The sequence below is a fragment of the Schistocerca gregaria genome, chromosome 8, assembly GCF_023897955.1.
Source record: "Schistocerca gregaria isolate iqSchGreg1 chromosome 8, iqSchGreg1.2, whole genome shotgun sequence".
NCBI classification, from domain to species: domain Eukaryota; kingdom Metazoa; phylum Arthropoda; class Insecta; order Orthoptera; family Acrididae; genus Schistocerca; species Schistocerca gregaria.
The window spans coordinates 134,138,971-134,155,702 of NC_064927.1; the positions used below are offsets into that span (position 1 = coordinate 134,138,971).

Sequence of the window (16,732 nt, forward strand, 5' to 3'; positions counted from 1 at the left end):
TTCTCAGTTTTAAGGATTTTCATCTCCCTCTGGAGTAGGGGCAGGGCGGTGAGGGTTGGGATGTCTCCCACTGTAGGCTGTGCTTGGAGATTCCTGCCTCCCGTCCCTGGCCATGTTCCTTCTTTTTTCCCTTTTACTCTTTTTATCGCCTTTTAGGTTTGTTTAATCCCTTCTACAATCCGCCCTTTTACACTCTGGCGGTTGAACGTTTTAAATAGCATGTGGTCTTGCTTGTACTGCATCACAGGTGGGATATTTCCTCTCTTGAGGTTGCCCATTTACTGACTTCCCTCCTTGTGTTTTTATCATTGACGACACAACTGCACTTTTTTAGCCTTTTACCTTTTATCGTTTTTGACTCTTCTGAGCTGTCCCTCTGTCGAAACTGACCGCCTTTGTAACAAGGGACTGATGACCTTGCTGTTTGGTCCCTTCAACCCCAATCAACCAACCAACCAAATGAGCCATTAGCCATACTTGTTCTTGCGTCAGTAAGATGCTTCTAATCTGCAGTGACCCCATGAGCAGCCTTCCAGCTATAGACCAGTTAGTTGGTTGATTTTTGGGGAGGGGACCAAACAGCGAGATCATTGATCCCATCTGATTAAGGAAGGATAGGGATGAAAGTTAGCCTTACTTTCTCAAAAGAACCTTCCCGACTTTTGCCTGAAGTGATTTAGGGAAATCACAGGAAACCTACATCAGGATGGCTGAATGCGTGTCTAAACTGTTATCCTCCAGAATGTGAGTCCAGTGTGCTAACCACTGTGCCACCTCACTTGGTGACCATAGACCAGTGCTATTCCCATCACCCATTAGTGAAGACTATCCAGGATCTTCTTTCTGACCTCCATCAGGCTGGACAACCAGTGATCTTTGTTTAGACCCTTGGATATGTTGGGATCTCGGGAAATGAATATGCCAACTAGTTTGCAAAGATGCTATCACAATGCTGATTTTTGGTAATGGGGGAGGTGTGGAAGGCTTTCATAACTGTACCTTTGGCCAACAGTACACCAACAATTCTTGAAGGTCTGAAACTTGGAATGGTCAACCTTGGGCTCCCCACGTTGCTGTCTTCCCTTTGTGCTTTTCACAGGGAATCCACTGTCATTTGCCAGCTACACATTGCCCGCACTTGACTGCACCATGGCCACATTGGAGAATACGGTGCCAATGTGGTGCCTGTCTGATAGTGACTCATATTCTACTAGATTGTCCAAATTTGGCTGCTGCCTCCTGACATGTTGCCTCTAGTGTTGGCAGATGACACCAAAGCAGGTGACCTGATTTTACATTTAACCCATGAAGGTGGTTTCTACTTGTCTCTGAGAGGTAGGACACTTTATCCTCATTGGTAGCCTGAGGGCTCAAAGGGGCACACCTCACCTGCTGATACGGAACTCATAGTGGCTCTTGTTTGGTGGTCCAGTCTGTCCCATACCTTTACGCCTTTTTATTCCCCTTATTCTTTTATATTTGCTATTTTTAATGTTTTGTATTTCCTAAAATTTCATTGTCTTGTCTGTACTGATCATTTTTTGGTGTGATGAAGGCAGAGGTAGTAGTGGTCAGATGGAGAGGATGCGTCTTCCACTGCATACCATACCATACCATGGGGACCTGCAAGTGCCACTTTGGGCAGAGCGACTTCCGCACCTTACTCCTTCTCACTCCTCTTCTACTTGTACTTGCTTGTCTCTCTTCCTTGTTATATCTTGGATACAGTGAGGCTTCCCAGCAGTTATCTTTTGTCTTTTTCCTCTGAGAATTATTCATATTGTGGTAGGTAGAGGTTGAAGGAGTGATGCTGTTGCAGTTTGACCCCTTTAACTCCAAAAACCAATCAACCAACCTAACTATGTCATAGTTTTGTCATTGTGTTTCAATTCATGGACTCTTACTAATATATCTATTTCCATGGAGATATCCACGAAAGACCATAAGTTTATTTCTCAAACACAAGCTTAACAAAATCCTCATTGTATTATGGAAGTAAATTTCCTTTGTCTCAAATTAAACCAAACTCTTTTGCAAATGAACAAACAAATAATAGTTCTTCAATGGGAAACAATTTATTAACATTCCTGAATCCCAGAAACAAACAGTTTAGTTCTTCAACACATGGAATTCATCACAACAATTTTTAAAGGTGAGCAAAATCTTGAAATCTGGATAAAGTTAAGTGCAGTAAAATGAAAGGTTCCTCAGCTCTAGAAATTGAAAACTGTCCACACTTTTGCTTAAGTTGTAGAAACTAAATATTTCCAAATTATTTTACTGTAGTACTTCACTGAAGACATAAAAGTCAAACAATACAGAAAATTTCTAAATTCAGTAAGTGTAGAAGCTCAGTGTAAAGTCTTCTCACTATCTTGTCAGTGAAGAAAACAGAACAGTGTAAGTTGTACCAAGTCCTAGCCGATAACACTTATTCCAGATGGGGGAGACAGCGTGATGTCGTGGCAGCTGATGGTGGAGTCCGTAGCGAGTCCTTGTGGAGCTCTTCTGGTCAGTTGCTTACTGCGATGGGACTAGTTTGCTAAGCTTGTGCGCCTCCATAAAAGGTGCCTCACAGGATACATGCGGTCCCATTTTCAACATGTGACTCTGTGGCTGCAGGAAAAAGTGTTGTAAGCTGATGACTTCTGCTGTCATCACCCATTGGTGTGGCCATGGAGTTAGAGTTCACAGTTCCCATGGTGTCTCTCCACAGGAGGCAGAGCTCACAGCAATCCAAACAGCTTGGAAGTAGTGCAGAGTGCAGTCAGTGCCTGATGTCTAGGGTGCCACGGCACACACACTTGTCATTAAGTGCTCCTCCAAAGTGAAATTGCTGGATCTGCAGTTGTTCTGCACCAAATGTGGAAAGGCAATAAGTGAGATGGTTACTTCAGACATTCTTCCTCAGGTAATAACTTGGCAGGTACATGGCAGTTGCATTGCAAATCACATGAAGAGCACTGTTGCCATATCAGTGATCAGGATCGGAGGTCAAATTGTTACACAGATACACGCATTTAGTTAAGGTATGAAGGGAATTTCTGGTCGTCCAGTACAGCAGTCTGATACTTTTAAGTAATGCTTTGTTGTTAAGCTAAACTCTAATATTATATGTATTCTAGCAAAACTATCTAAGCTTTAGTTTCCACTACATTCATGTCACTCTCTCTTCCTTATTCTTCACATTTTCTCCATATTTGCAGTTCATCTGTAGATGGTAGATTGCCACCCACATCCTCCCCCACTTCTCTCCCTTCACATTTTTTCCGCATTTGCATTTAATCCCTGGAGGGTAGGTTGCCACACACCCCACCTCCATCCCCTTGCGTAAAATTCCTTTTTGTGTGTTTCACTAGAATTGTTCCTTTTATGTTCTCACATGAACGTTTATATGTGAAGATGTAGAGAGAATAGTTTGGAACATAAATTTATGTATTATGAGCTTGTCATATCTGGAGAACTTAGTGTTGTATGCTCCTGTATTGAGGTGTTACAGGTATTTGGCAGTTTAGTCTACTTTTTGCGTCTGTGCATGTGGATTTATGGCAACTGACAGTGTGTCCATCCCCTTTGTAACCCAATATGGACATTATCTTTCTAGCAAAGAAATAACCATATTTGTGTGATAACTTATCAAATATCTGATTTGCAGGTATTTATATCTTGTGGAAGGAAAGTCACTTTTTCCATGTCTGCTGGATAGTACTGAAAGAGTGATATCATTTCCACCAATAACAAATAGTGATATTTCAAAGGTCAGTATCTGCAAATTTGACAATCACTGTTGTCAGTTGCTTTTTTATTATTATTATTCTGTAAATAATGAAATTCGTACGAAATTTAAGATTTAAATCATGAAATTTGTGTTTTTTAGTGATATCAATATTTATTTGTGTGGCACAATTTAAAGATTTGTTATTACAGATTTTATAGTTTGTATGTGTAAGTTAATTCCATGTTCAAAGAAAATGGTTAAATTTTCACAAAATTAATAACTTAATTGACTGTCTTTCCTAAACAAAAATTGTTCTAGTCGATACAATGAATTGCTGATAAGTACTTAACTCCAAAAGAAATGGTAGTGTTAAAGTCAACACAGTCATATTTTTGAAGATAGAGAAATAAATGTGTAAAAGACTCTATTTTAAGTGATTTAAAATCTTTTTTACCAAGTAAAGGAAAGTACGATATTGGAAAAACAAATTATAAAGTAAGATAGGGAGATGTGTGAAAAGGGTTCTATTCAGAGCAGCTTGTCATGTTATGCCTCACTTCTTTCAAATTTGTAGTCTTGGTGTGTCACTGAAACTCCCATCCCCTTTTGTGCTTCTCTCTGGTACTTACAATTAAAGTGTTTCCCACTCTTAAGTTGTGGGACCAAATATTTTCCAGCAAAGAGGGTTGAAAGGAATATGATCGCTTTTAATTCATGCACCATAATTGTTAATGAATTCACTGTAGTAAACTATATGCATGTGAAAATAATGGTGTGATCTCTATATGTACCACCACTTTGATTATCTAAATAAGTTTGACAGTTCTCTCCTCCAGTTATTTTCCACAGAAAACTTACTGCACACAACATTTGATGGTTTCTTATCAAATGTCTTTCTTATGTGTGAAGTTACCGAAGTCTTCATTCCGGAACAGAGAATTGATAGAAGTTGTTAGTGTCGGGTTCAGCTAAACTGCTGGCTGTCCGACCTTTGCTTAACGTGATTCAGAAGAATGAAGACCTTCAGTTGAGCAACAATAACTTTATTGCGAGTGCGTATCTGACGACGCCCGGCATGCATGGACCGATCGGAGTTGCAACGGTAAACTATCCATTACCATGACTGAAGGAATCATTAATGTCTAAACTAAAATTAAGTCTGCAACTGACGAAAACAGATGGGCCGTCCAGCAAGGCTTGGGCAGTGACAGACTTGACTGGAATAAGATTCTTCTTGTCTCCAGCTGTTGTAGCAAACTCGATGTTCTCGATGGTCTTGTAGACTGTCTGTTTAGAACGGCGGCAATATCTTCTGTAAGGCAATACTCATCCACACAAGCCAAGAGGCACGGAACTACTAACTACCTCAAAAAACAAGGAATAATAATAAACAGAACGTATATAAAAGCTAGAAAACACATCGCCTCTGGAGGCTGGGTGCGGAACTACACAAACGTCGTGTACAGTAATTACGACAGCACAGCACTGCACTGACACACACACACACACACACACACACACACACACACACACACACACACACACACCGGAGAGCTTGAATTAGTGCTTGGCAGCGTCGCTACATTAGTAATCCTAAGACTTAAAGCAGCAAATGTTAGGAGTCCAATCACTCCCAGCCATGCAGATTTAAACAGAAGAATACTGAGTGTACAATTCTAGTAGCCTTTACAGCAGGTTGTCAATGTTAATTATGCTCTTGAACTTTTTGTTTCAAATATATAACAATATAATCCAGACCACTAGTGGGATGAACCTGTGAGTTAGCAATAAGTACCATTATTGAATACAAACTTGTCAGTAAGATACTTCCACAAAAAATTTGAGCTTCTTACTTCAGTGTGTAGTTGCACACAGTGCAAAACACAGCTGTTGGTGTTATACCAACACTGCTTAAGTTAAGCAGGACTTATTTTATCTGCATCACTTCTCTCCCTTGGAAATATTGTTCTGTGCAGAGCTCTCACTTCATCTGCTCCCCATAGCCTCTGTAAGTAGTTAGGGAATGTTCAGCAAATAATAGATACATGTCATGTAATTTGTCATTCAGATGAGAGCTGTGGGAATGACTGAACACACATCTTGGTAGCATAACTCCCAATTTGAGCTACAGTCTGTGACCTGATCATAAACTTCTTGTATTACAGATGTCAGCAAGCACCAAATCAATGCTAGTGGAAGTAACTAGCACAATCAACCAGTCAACATGTCGCTCTGTAGCGGACGCTCTCCTAAGAGAAACACTACAATTGGGTGTCAGTTGTACTGCTGATCAGGCAACTGATCCTGAGAAAGTAAATGGGAGGATGTACCAATCACTCACAGTTGAACAGGTATAGTATTAATAGACACAGAGCCACTTACAATGTAAATGAAAAAAGTTTTTCATACAAAATTATGAAAAATGTAGTATTTGGGGGGAGGGGGGAGAATAATGAAATGAGTGAAAGTAACTTCATATTGTGTGGCAAAGACATTGCGTGTTTTAAAAGTATACAAAGTAATATGAGCCTCTCAGTTAATCGACTAATCCACTGGGTGGTTAATAGTTTCCTTCATTCACTTTGTTTGAATGTAGGTTTCCTTGAATAGTTTTAAAATGGTGTTGATTTCAATAGAATAAAGTGTAAAGCTTGAATTACAAATTGCTTACAGGCATACATAAAGCTCAGAAAATTGCACTAGCTTTTGTATCGTACTTACTCAAGCATTTGTGTGTTTGTGTGTGTGTGTATGTGGTGGGGGGGGGGGGGGGGGGGAGGTTCCATCTTGAAAGTTTTGCTGTAGTAGAATAAGGCATAAGCTTGAAACAATCTACTTCAAAAGAAATAGACAGCAAAAATTGCATTTAATAGCTTTTAGAACTTTGTGATGTGTTGCATGCTATACCAGTAAAAGGTAAGTGCTCCATTTTCAGTTACTCTATGCTGTTACAGAGCTAGAACTTGTGTGTGACTACGAGAACATTTTAAATGATTTTAGTTGCATATGTTCTTATTGCACAGTAAAAACAGATACAACCAGAAGCAGAAAATGGGGCCGTTTAAAAAAAATATAAAGACTTTGGATCCACATTACAAGAAATTAATGTGATAGTACTTTGACTGTGATCCTTAGCCTCAGTAGCCTCAGTTGAGGAGCTGTTGTAAACATCATCCACAAATGAGCCTTGAACTTTACTAAAGAGAATTCTTAACACTCAAAGCATTCACTACTACAGTTACTTCTCTCCAACAAAGCAATAAGTCTGTCATAATAACGAGAGAGAGAGATACGAAAACTGGAGTAGATTGTGGGCAAATTTTCAACACCACTTGGAACTTACATATCACACAGCTAGATTAGACAGGAGATAATGGTGTTTAATCAGCAGCAGCAGCAGCAACAACAGTATCCTCAACATTATTATGGGAAACAAAATTAATCTGACTTAAGATTCATGTGAACAAGAGTGACTTGTATCGTTCTTGGATTATTGATTGGACATTTCTTCTGGTCGCCAGATTCACACACATTGACAATAGTTATTCATTGTTGTCCTAAATTCAGTAGCACAATAAGACATGTGCTGTTGAAGATACTGAAAGATACTGGTATATATTGGAAGAGTAGAAGATTTATAAAGCAACTGTACATAGGACAAAAAGTGGTGGTTCAAACAAGAGGTGAAACTGAAGAGGTGGATATTTAGAGCTGTGAAACAGGGTTGCTGTATCTCAGCAGCACTTCTTAATATATGCCGATAATCTAATCAGTAAGACCTTGGAAAGATCAAAAGCACTTTAGTAGGAGGAGAAAGAAGAAAAACCATTAAGTCTGCTGCTGCTAGCATAAACAGAGGAAGAGCTGCAGGTAATTATAGATAATGTTGAAAGTATGGATAAAGATTTTGGAATGAAATTGAACGTTGGCAAGGCCAAAGTGGTGAGAATGGGAAAAGACAATGACATGATTAATTTATCTCTAGAGGGAATTGTAATAGAACAGCTTGAGTCTTTCCAGTATGTCAAAAGCTTTCAAACTCTCACTTCGAGTTATACTAAGGAAGTGAGATGCAAAATCCTCATGGGAAAAATAGCTTTGGGGAGAGTAAAATGTTTGCCGACAGCCAGAAGCTTCTGCATTACACTTAGAGGTTCACCAAATGTTTTGCATGGATTGTGGTGTCTTACAATTCTGAAGTGTGGAAAGTCACAGAAAGAACAAAAATATTTGCAAGTTTTGAAATGTGGTTACGGAGAAGAGTGGAGAAAATGAAATGGGTAGACAGAATGACAAACTAGAAAGTGCTGACCAGGGTGGGAGAGGAAAGGAACACCACATGAATGATTAAGAAGTAGAAAACATCTTCGATGGGACACATTACATAGGAATTGTCTGCTATAGACGACGATGGAGAGGAAAGAAAAGAAGGAAAAAGAGGGAGTGGAAGGAGGTGGTTTGAAATGCAAAGAGTTGTGACCAGAGGAAGAAGTTGAAAGAAAATGAAAAAGACACTCAGCACAAACAGATGTTCAGTTGATGTCTGCATGAGGACAGACATGCCGAAAGAAGTAATAAACTGACGGTATGGTGATAGTCGCAGGGAGGGACTGAAATTTGGCTAGCGCCCCCCCCCCCCCCACACACACACGCACCCCTCTCCCCCCCTCTCCCCCCCTCTCTCCCCTCTCCCCCTCCCCCCTCTCTCCCCCTCTCTCCCCCCCTCTCTCCCCCCCTCTCCCCCCCTCTCTCCCCCCCTCTCCCCCCCTCTCCCCCCCCTCTCCCCCCTCTCTCCCCCTCTCGCCCCCCTCTCTCTGCCCCCCAACAATGAGACTGGAATTAGTGACTATGCAGCTGCTAGTACAACAACAAAGGTATTAATGGCAAAAAGTGTGTTTGTGTTTGGCAGAGGTGATACAGTCACTACATAAAAGAACATTTCAGATCTAACAAATATAGCAGAGCTATGGTTAAAGCTCAAATCACTTTCAGGTTTAACAGAAACCCTCTAATGTATTAAAATGCAGAGACCCTTCTTAATTTAATAGTACCATTCAAAGAATGTTGTGATAGAGATACACATATGAAAAAGTTTTGCATCATTCTAGTTCCCAGAACTCCTGAAGACAGACGATGACTGTGGATATTATACCACAGACACAGTCCCTTTGACTGTTCATAGATGTCACTAAACCTGCCCAAAGATGTAAACAACCATGCATGAGCAGCACCTAACTGGAAGGAGGTACATGGCTCATGTTATCTGTAGTTAACCATGCCTAGATGGTCAACACCACAGTTAGATCACGTCCGCTTTGTTACTTTGTGCCAGGAAAGGCTCTCAATAAGGGAAGTCTACAGGTGTCTCGAAGTGCACCAAAGCCATGTTGTTCGGGCATGTAGGGGATACAGAGAGACAGGAACTGTAGAAGACATGCTTCGGTCAGGTCACTCAAGGGCTACTACTGCAGTGGATGTCCGCTACCTACAGATTATGCCTCCGAGGAACCCTGACAGCAATGCCACAATTTTGAATACTTCCCTTGCAGCCACAAGACGTCATGTTATGACTCAAACTGTGCACAATGGCTGCATGATGCGCAACTTCACTCCCAATGTCCATGGCGATGTCCATTTTTGCATCCACGACACCATGCAGAGCTATACAGATGGGCCCAACAGCAAGCTGAATTGATTGCTCATAATTGGTATCCTGTGCTCTTCACCGGTGAGTGTCACATATGCCTTCAACCAGACTATCATCGTAGACATGTCTGGAGGCATCCTGGTCAGGTTGATGGCCTTAGACACGCTGTCCAGCGTGTACAGCAAGGTGGAGATTCCCTGCTGTTCTGGCGTGGCTTTATGTGGGCCAGCATATGCCTTCCATGACCATGGAAGGTGCCATAACGGCTGTGGGATATGTGACTGCCATCCTCTGATCACTACTGCAACTCGGCGCTTCAAATGGTTCGCCCTTGCTGATACACACTCGAGTGACCACTTTCCATGTGTCCTTCGATTGCGACGCTGGAAGTTCGCCCAAGCTGATTGGACACTTTTTTTTTCTCTAGCGCCATTCGATGACCGTCACTTTCCTAGCGTCAACGATGAGGTCACTCATATTACAGACATTATTCTTACAGCTGCGGAACGTTCAATACCTCGCACCTCCGAATTGCCCCGGCACCCCCCAATTCCTTGGTGGAACGAGGCATGCCGTGATGCAACATGTGAGCGGCGACATGCTCTTCGCATTTTCAGACGCCATCCTACATTGGCCAACTGTATCCTCTGTAAGCAGTTCCGTGCGCGGTGCTTGCGCGTCATCCGCGATAGCAAGAAGGCAAGCTGAGACTTCTTTACTAGCTCATTTAACACCTTCACTCCCTCCTCGGAAGTTTGGAGTCAGATTCGATGGTTATTAGGCGCGCCTAATTTCTCCCCATTCTCTGGGCTCACTGTCGCACATGATACATTAGTGGACCCCGTCGCAATTTCTTAACTCATTGGGTCAGCACTTCGCTGAGATATCGAGTTCTTCAAATTACCCGCCAGCATTTCTCCCGGAGAAATGTGCAGCGGAAGTGTGACCTCTTGCTTTCTCCTCTCAAAATCGCGAAAGCTACAATACTGTTTTCTCCATGCAGGAACTCCAACATGCACTCATTCTTCTCTCTCCTCCGTCCCAGGACCAGATGGTATCCACATACAAATGTTGCTGCATTTATCATACCATAGTCTGCATTACCTCCTTCGCCTTTATAATCAAATTTGGACCGACAGTACTTTTCCCAGACGATGGTGGGAAGCTATCGTCGTTCCTGTTCAGAAACCTGGAAAGGACAAACATCTCTCCTCTAGCTATCGCCCCATTTCTCTCATGAGTAGTGTATGTAAGGTTTTGGAGTGTATGGTGAGTTGCTGTTTAGCTTGGTGGCTGGAGTCCCGCAGTCTTTTAACACCTGCCCAATGTGGTTTCCGAAAGCATCGTTGTGCAGTTGACCATCTTGTTGCTCTCTCCACTTATATCATGAACAATTTTCTCCAGAAACGCCAAACAGTAGCAATATTTTTTGATCTGGAGAGAGCATACGATACCTGTTGGAGGACAGGCATCCTCCACACACTGTTCTCTTGGGGCTTTCGCAGTCGGTTGCTCCTTTTTCTTTGCGAATTTATGGTAGAGCGCATATTTAAGTGCGGGTGAACACTACTCTCTCCCGCACTTTCTCCCAAGAAAATAGTGTACCCCAGGGCTCTGTGCTAAGTGTTGTACTATTTGCCATTGCCATAAATCCAATTATGGATTGTCTCCTTCCTGATGTCTCGGGCTCCCTCTTTGTGGATGATTTTGCGATCTACTACAGCTCTCAATGGACCAGCCTTCTTGAACGACGTTATCAAGGCTGTCTCGATCGCCTCCACTCTTAGAGCATTGAAACAGGCTTCCGCTTTTCTCCCAGTAAGACTGTTTGTGTTAATTTTTGGCGTTGTAAGGAGTTTCTTCCACCTCCCTTACATCTAGGATCTGTCAACCTTCCATTTTCGGACGTAGCTAAATTCTTGGGTCTTATGTTTGACAGAAAACTGTGCTGGTCCTCCCACGTTTCCTATCTTTCGGCTCGCTGTCTACGATCCCACAACTCCCTCCGTGTCCTGAATGGTACCTCCTGGGGAGCAGACAGAGTGGTCCTTCTCCGCCTCTATTGCACCTTAGTGCGCTCAAAATTGGACTATGGAAGCATAGTTTACTCCTCTGCTCGGCTGTCTATTCTTCGGCATCTCGACTCTATCCACCACCGTTTAGTGTCTTGAGCTTTTCACACCAGCCCTGTGGAAAGCCTTTATGCTGAGACTGCTGAACCTCCGCTGTCCAATCGGCGAGCTGTCCTAAGTCATTATGCTAGCCACTTGTCTTCCATGCCTGCTAATCTGGCCCATGACATTTTTTTCGACGCCTCCTTGGATTTAGGGTATGCAGGTCGCCCTTCCTCCCTACTACCACCGGGAGTCCACTTCCGTCAACTGCTCCATTCTTTTTCCTTCCGCTTTCCTGAAACCTTCTTGGCAACTTGGGGTACAGCACCGTCTTGGCTCATTCCCCGGACCTGCTTGCTCCGTGATCTTTGTCAGTACCCCTTCACTTGATTATCCTCGGGCATTTTCTGCTCTATGCGCACAAATGAAGGATGCCACATTTATTTACACTGATGGCTCATTTGGTGTAGGGAGTCCCTATATTGTTGGCGACACCCCAAATCGATTTCGGCTTCCCGACCACTGTTCGGTTTATACTCCGGAGCTTTACGCTGTTCTCCAAGCTGTCCAATACATCCATCGCCATCAGCGGATACAGTATGTTATCTGTTCAGATTCTCTCAGCTCTCTCCTCAGTCTCCAAGCTCTCTACCCTGTCCACCCTCTGGCCCACAGGATTCAGGACTGTCTACGCTTGCTCCACTTGGGGGACGTCTCGGTGGCGCTCCTCTGGATCCCAGGACATATTGGTATGTGTGAAAATGAGGCGGCCGATATAGTGGCCAAGGCTGCGGTCTCTCTTCTTTGGCCAGCTATTCGCACGATTCCCTTCGCTGATCTACGGAGTGTTTTATGTCGTCGTGTTGTTCTTTTATGGCATGCACATTGGTCGACACTTCCCCATAATAAATTGCGAGACATGAAAACTCTTCCCTGTGCTTGGACCTCTTCCTCCTGAACGCGTTGTCAGGAGGAGGTGATTTTAACTAGACTCTGGATAGGGTACTGTCTTTTTAGCCAAGCCATCGACGTCTTTTAAGCGGCGATCCTCCCCCACTCTGTCCTCACTGCTCTCAGCTGTGGACAGTAAGACACCTTTTACTTGTGTGCCCCTATTTTACTCCGTTACTCAACCTGTCTACAGCAGTCGCCTGAAATATCATCCATTTTAGCAGATGACACGCACTCAGCCGATCACGTTCTTGAGTTTATTATTGCCAGTGAGATGACATCAGTCATTTGAAGCTCTTTTTGGGGACAACCAACCCCTTTCTGTAGTGGTTTTTTAAGCTTTCCTTCTGCTTTTAGTTTTTCCAATTTTTTGAGTTTCGTTCCCATTGCTGCTGGTTTCCATTTTCGTTTTTTACCTTTTCCTAAGCCACAGACCGGGCGCTAATGGCCATAGCAGTTTTGAGCCCTAAAACAAACAAGGTTGCGGACGTCCAATGCATCTCAATACTCCATGCGCCCCATCTCCCATCTTTGTCAACTGCTGGCAGCATCATTCACCTTGCTCACCAGACTGCAGGATTTTACAGAAAGAGAGGAAAATCATGGAATATAAGACCCTGGACTGACTGACCTACACTGAAGCTAAGAGGAAATTTGAGCGCCTACATCCTATAGCTATGATCTCCTCTTAAGCTGTCACTACGAGAACAGTTCTCACCCCATCAGTTCCTCGAATTCCTGTCACCTCTCAGAACTGGAAGACTACACCTGCCGCCTTGATGGTGGGGGGCACTTCCCTTCTTGTTGCTCCCGCACCACCTACTTTGCGGGCAACTCCCCCCCCCCCCCCCCCCCCCCCCCCTCCCCATACACTCAGTTTCGGTCCCCACCTCTGAGCGTAAGAAGTGTAAGGCTTCTTCTGCTCCTCTCGCTAGGAAGGAGTTCCGTGGGTCACTCCTTTCCCAGGTGTCTGCTAGTGGGAAAGATGACACCTGCCAGCAGCTGAAGAGCCCAAAAGCAGCTGGTTGTAGGGCTTCACACTAGGCTTCTGTCCCGAAGATTGATCAGCGAAGTCCTCCCAGCCAGGGAAACCCAAGGAACAGTGTAAGAAATCAAGAAAGAAGACCCCCAAGAACAAGTAACTTGCAGTGGTACCCACACCACCGCTACCTACAAGTTCTGCGTCTGAGGATGGGATGGAGATTCTGGTGTCCACAGAGAACCTAGATCTCGCTGGACCCTCACACACAATGGATATAGACTGCTCAGGCAAAAGTCGGTGACTGCAGGTGACCCTGAGATGTAAACTGCTTCACTGAATGAATGTTCCGTGCCCACCCAGTCCCACAATGACGTCCTCGTCCACCGCCTGGCTGAGCTGGGGCAACTACACCTGCTTTCTGCATTGCCCTCGCAGCAATGCGGACCCCTGTCCTCTGTGGCCATAAGGGATACTACAGGAGCCGTAACGACTATAATAGTTTGCATTTATGTCCTAAACTCAGTCTGTAATGACACTGTGCTCCTTCAAACCGCTCTTGAAGCTGTGGCTGTCAGAATACAGATTATGTCGGAAATAACTGTCTGCAATGTATATCTTCCTCCAGATGGTGCAGTACCCCTGAATGTATTAGCTGCACTGATTGATCAACTCCCTAAACCTTTCCTATTTTTAGGAGCTTTTAACGCCCATAACCCCTTGTGGGGTGGAACCGTGCTTACTGGCAAAGGCAGAGATGTCAAAACTTTACTGTCCCCCCCCTGCGGGTTCGGGGGTACGAATAGGCCCGCAGTATTCCTGCCTGTCGTAAGAGGCGACTAAAAGGAGTCTTCAAAGTTTCGGCCTTATGTGATGGTCCCCACTTGGGTTTGACCTGCCATTTTCAAAATTTCCGTTGTCAGTGCGTGCCATTTGGGGAAGGACGCCTTACGTGGTGTTTTTCTATCGGTCCATCGTGCACCTCCATCTTGCATGCTATCTATTGTCGTGTGGAGGGATTTACACCCCATGTCTTCTGGGTTGCCTCCTCGTCTTGTGCGCAATCCCCTTCTCAGCGCCCACGGCAACTGTGGACCCTTTCAACACCTAAAATCCAGCACGGTAGCCAGTCCGTTGTGGTGGAGTCGTCATGTACCCTCTTGGTGGTAGCCCCCTGACCACGCAGGGATCGCACTACAGATGCCAGAGCTGTTTCCTCCCCATGCATGCCAAGGAGTATGTGCCCATCTTGTCTGGGGCACGGGGACTCCGGGCAATGGGATATCGGCCAGGTACCCGTTGCTTTGGCTGGGTGGCGCCCTTGGGGAGAGCCCTCGTTCGGAGTAGGTGGCATCTGGGCGGATGTGGCGCAATGAAGCGCAATAAATCTCACCAAGCTGGTGGTCGCACTGCCACCAGCGTCTCTAAGCGAGGCAAAATTGAATTCGATGCTGCACAATATGATCCTCAGTCGTTCCCCTCGTTGGCTGCGCCATGGGAGGGACGAGATCTAGTGCCAAGCAGGAGCCTTATGTACCACAATACCTTGTCTGCAGCAGGACTGATGGTGACTCCTTTCTTTCGACAAAGCCTATGTTTTTTGTAGAACACCTGGAGGATAAGTTTGGGGAAGTGGCGGGTTTGTCTAAAATGAGGAATGGGTCCATCCTCCTCAAGACGTCCTCCCCAGCCCAGTCACGGGCGTTGCTCTTGTGTGATAAGCTGGGAGACGTCCCTGTTACCGTCACTCCCCACAGTAGCTTAAATATGGTCCAGGGGATTATTTACCATCGCGACCTCTTGTTACAGTCCGATGACGAGCTGAGAGCTGACTTGGAACGACGTGGTGTGCATTTTGTCCGTCGTGTGCACAGAGGACCCAAGACCAACAGGGTGGCCACCGGTGCCTTTATCTTGGCCTTCGAGGGTGCTGTATTGCCTGAGAAGGTCAAGGTAATGGTTTACCGTTGTGACGTCAAGCCATACGTCCCTCCCCCGATGCGGTGCTTCCAGTGCTGGAAGTTTGGGCATATGTCCTCCCGTTGCCCATCCAGCGCCACATGTCGAGATTGCGGACGCCCCTCTCATCCCGATTCTCCATGTGCGCCTCCGCCTGTCTGTGTCAACTGTGGGGAACACCACTCTCCATGCTCGCCGGACTGCCCCGTTCTTCATAAGGAGCGGAAGATTATGGAATTTAAGACCCTGGACCGGCTTACTTATCGCGAGGCAAAACTGAAATTTGAAAGGTTGCATCCTGTCCCTCTTCAAACTTCTTATGCTGCAGCTACGTTATCGTCGCCCTCGCGGGCGGCAGTTGTCGCCTCCTCTGTGCCGCCTTCAGTTGGCCCTCGGGGCCGTCCATCTCTGTCTGCCTCCCTCGTGTCTGGGAGCAAGCCTTCCTCTGTTGCCCCCTTAGCAGTTGGGGGCAAACCCCCTTCTGTCACTCCCCCCGCACATGCTTCAGGAGTGACATCTGCTCCAAAACCAGGGGGCTCGATCCCTCCCCCTACCCCTCCCCCTTCTCTGCCGGCGTCGTCTCCGCCGGCGTCGTCTCTGCCGGCTCCTCTCTCGCGGAAGGGGTCCCTCGGGGCCCTCCCTTCTTCTGTTTCTTCTGCTATCCCGCCGGATGTCAGCCAGTGGCTGAAGGTTCATCCACCTGCTGGTCGTAGGGCTTCTGCGTCGTCGTCAGCCTCCGACGCTCCTTCAGAGAAACTCTCCCAGCCCTCTAAGCCAAAGGACAGACGCGAGAAGAAGGACCGGAACGTGTCCAAGAAGAAGGTCGCTCCGGCAGTTTCAGTACCGCCTGCTGTCAATAGCTCTGGCTCTGGGGATGCGGTGGAGATCCTCGCCTCTGCCGCGGATCTCGCCCTTACGGAACCCTCGGGGACCTCTCCTATGGACACAGCTGACTCTCGCTCAGTGGCGGCCGTTGACTCTGCGGCGCCGTCTGCCTCTTAGTCGCCTTCACGCCCTCCCAGTCCCTTCCTGCTTCCATTCTCCAGTGGAATTGCGGCAGTTATTTCCGCCACCTGCCTGAGCTCCGGATGCTTCTGAGTGTTTCCCCTGTTCTGTGCATTGCTCTTCAGGAAACTTGGTTTCCAGCAATGCGGACCCCTGCCCTTCGCGGTTATCGGGGATACTATAAGAACCGCGCTGACTGTCAACGAGCTTCAGGTGGAGTTTGCCTCTTTGTTCACCACTCTGTCTGTAGCTCACCAGTACCCCTTCTGACGCCTTTAGAGGCAGTCGCTGTCAGGATTGAGCTCTCGCCGGCTATTACTGTTTGCTCTGTTTACGTTCCTCCGTATGGGCAACTCCCC

At 45.6% G+C, this 16,732-nt stretch overlaps 1 protein-coding gene across 1 annotated transcript in view; it reads left to right on the forward strand.

Annotated features, from left to right (window-relative positions):
- Nucleotides 1-16,732, forward strand: part of LOC126285319 (leucine-rich repeat-containing protein 47-like) — an 84,293-nt gene that overhangs the window by 48,158 nt on the left and 19,403 nt on the right. Inside the window, exons 5-6 of the mRNA XM_049984620.1 lie at nucleotides 3,656-3,758; nucleotides 5,884-6,069. Coding sequence (XP_049840577.1) covers nucleotides 3,656-3,758; nucleotides 5,884-6,069 — 289 coding nt within the window. The remainder of the gene's footprint in view (nucleotides 1-3,655; nucleotides 3,759-5,883; nucleotides 6,070-16,732) is intronic.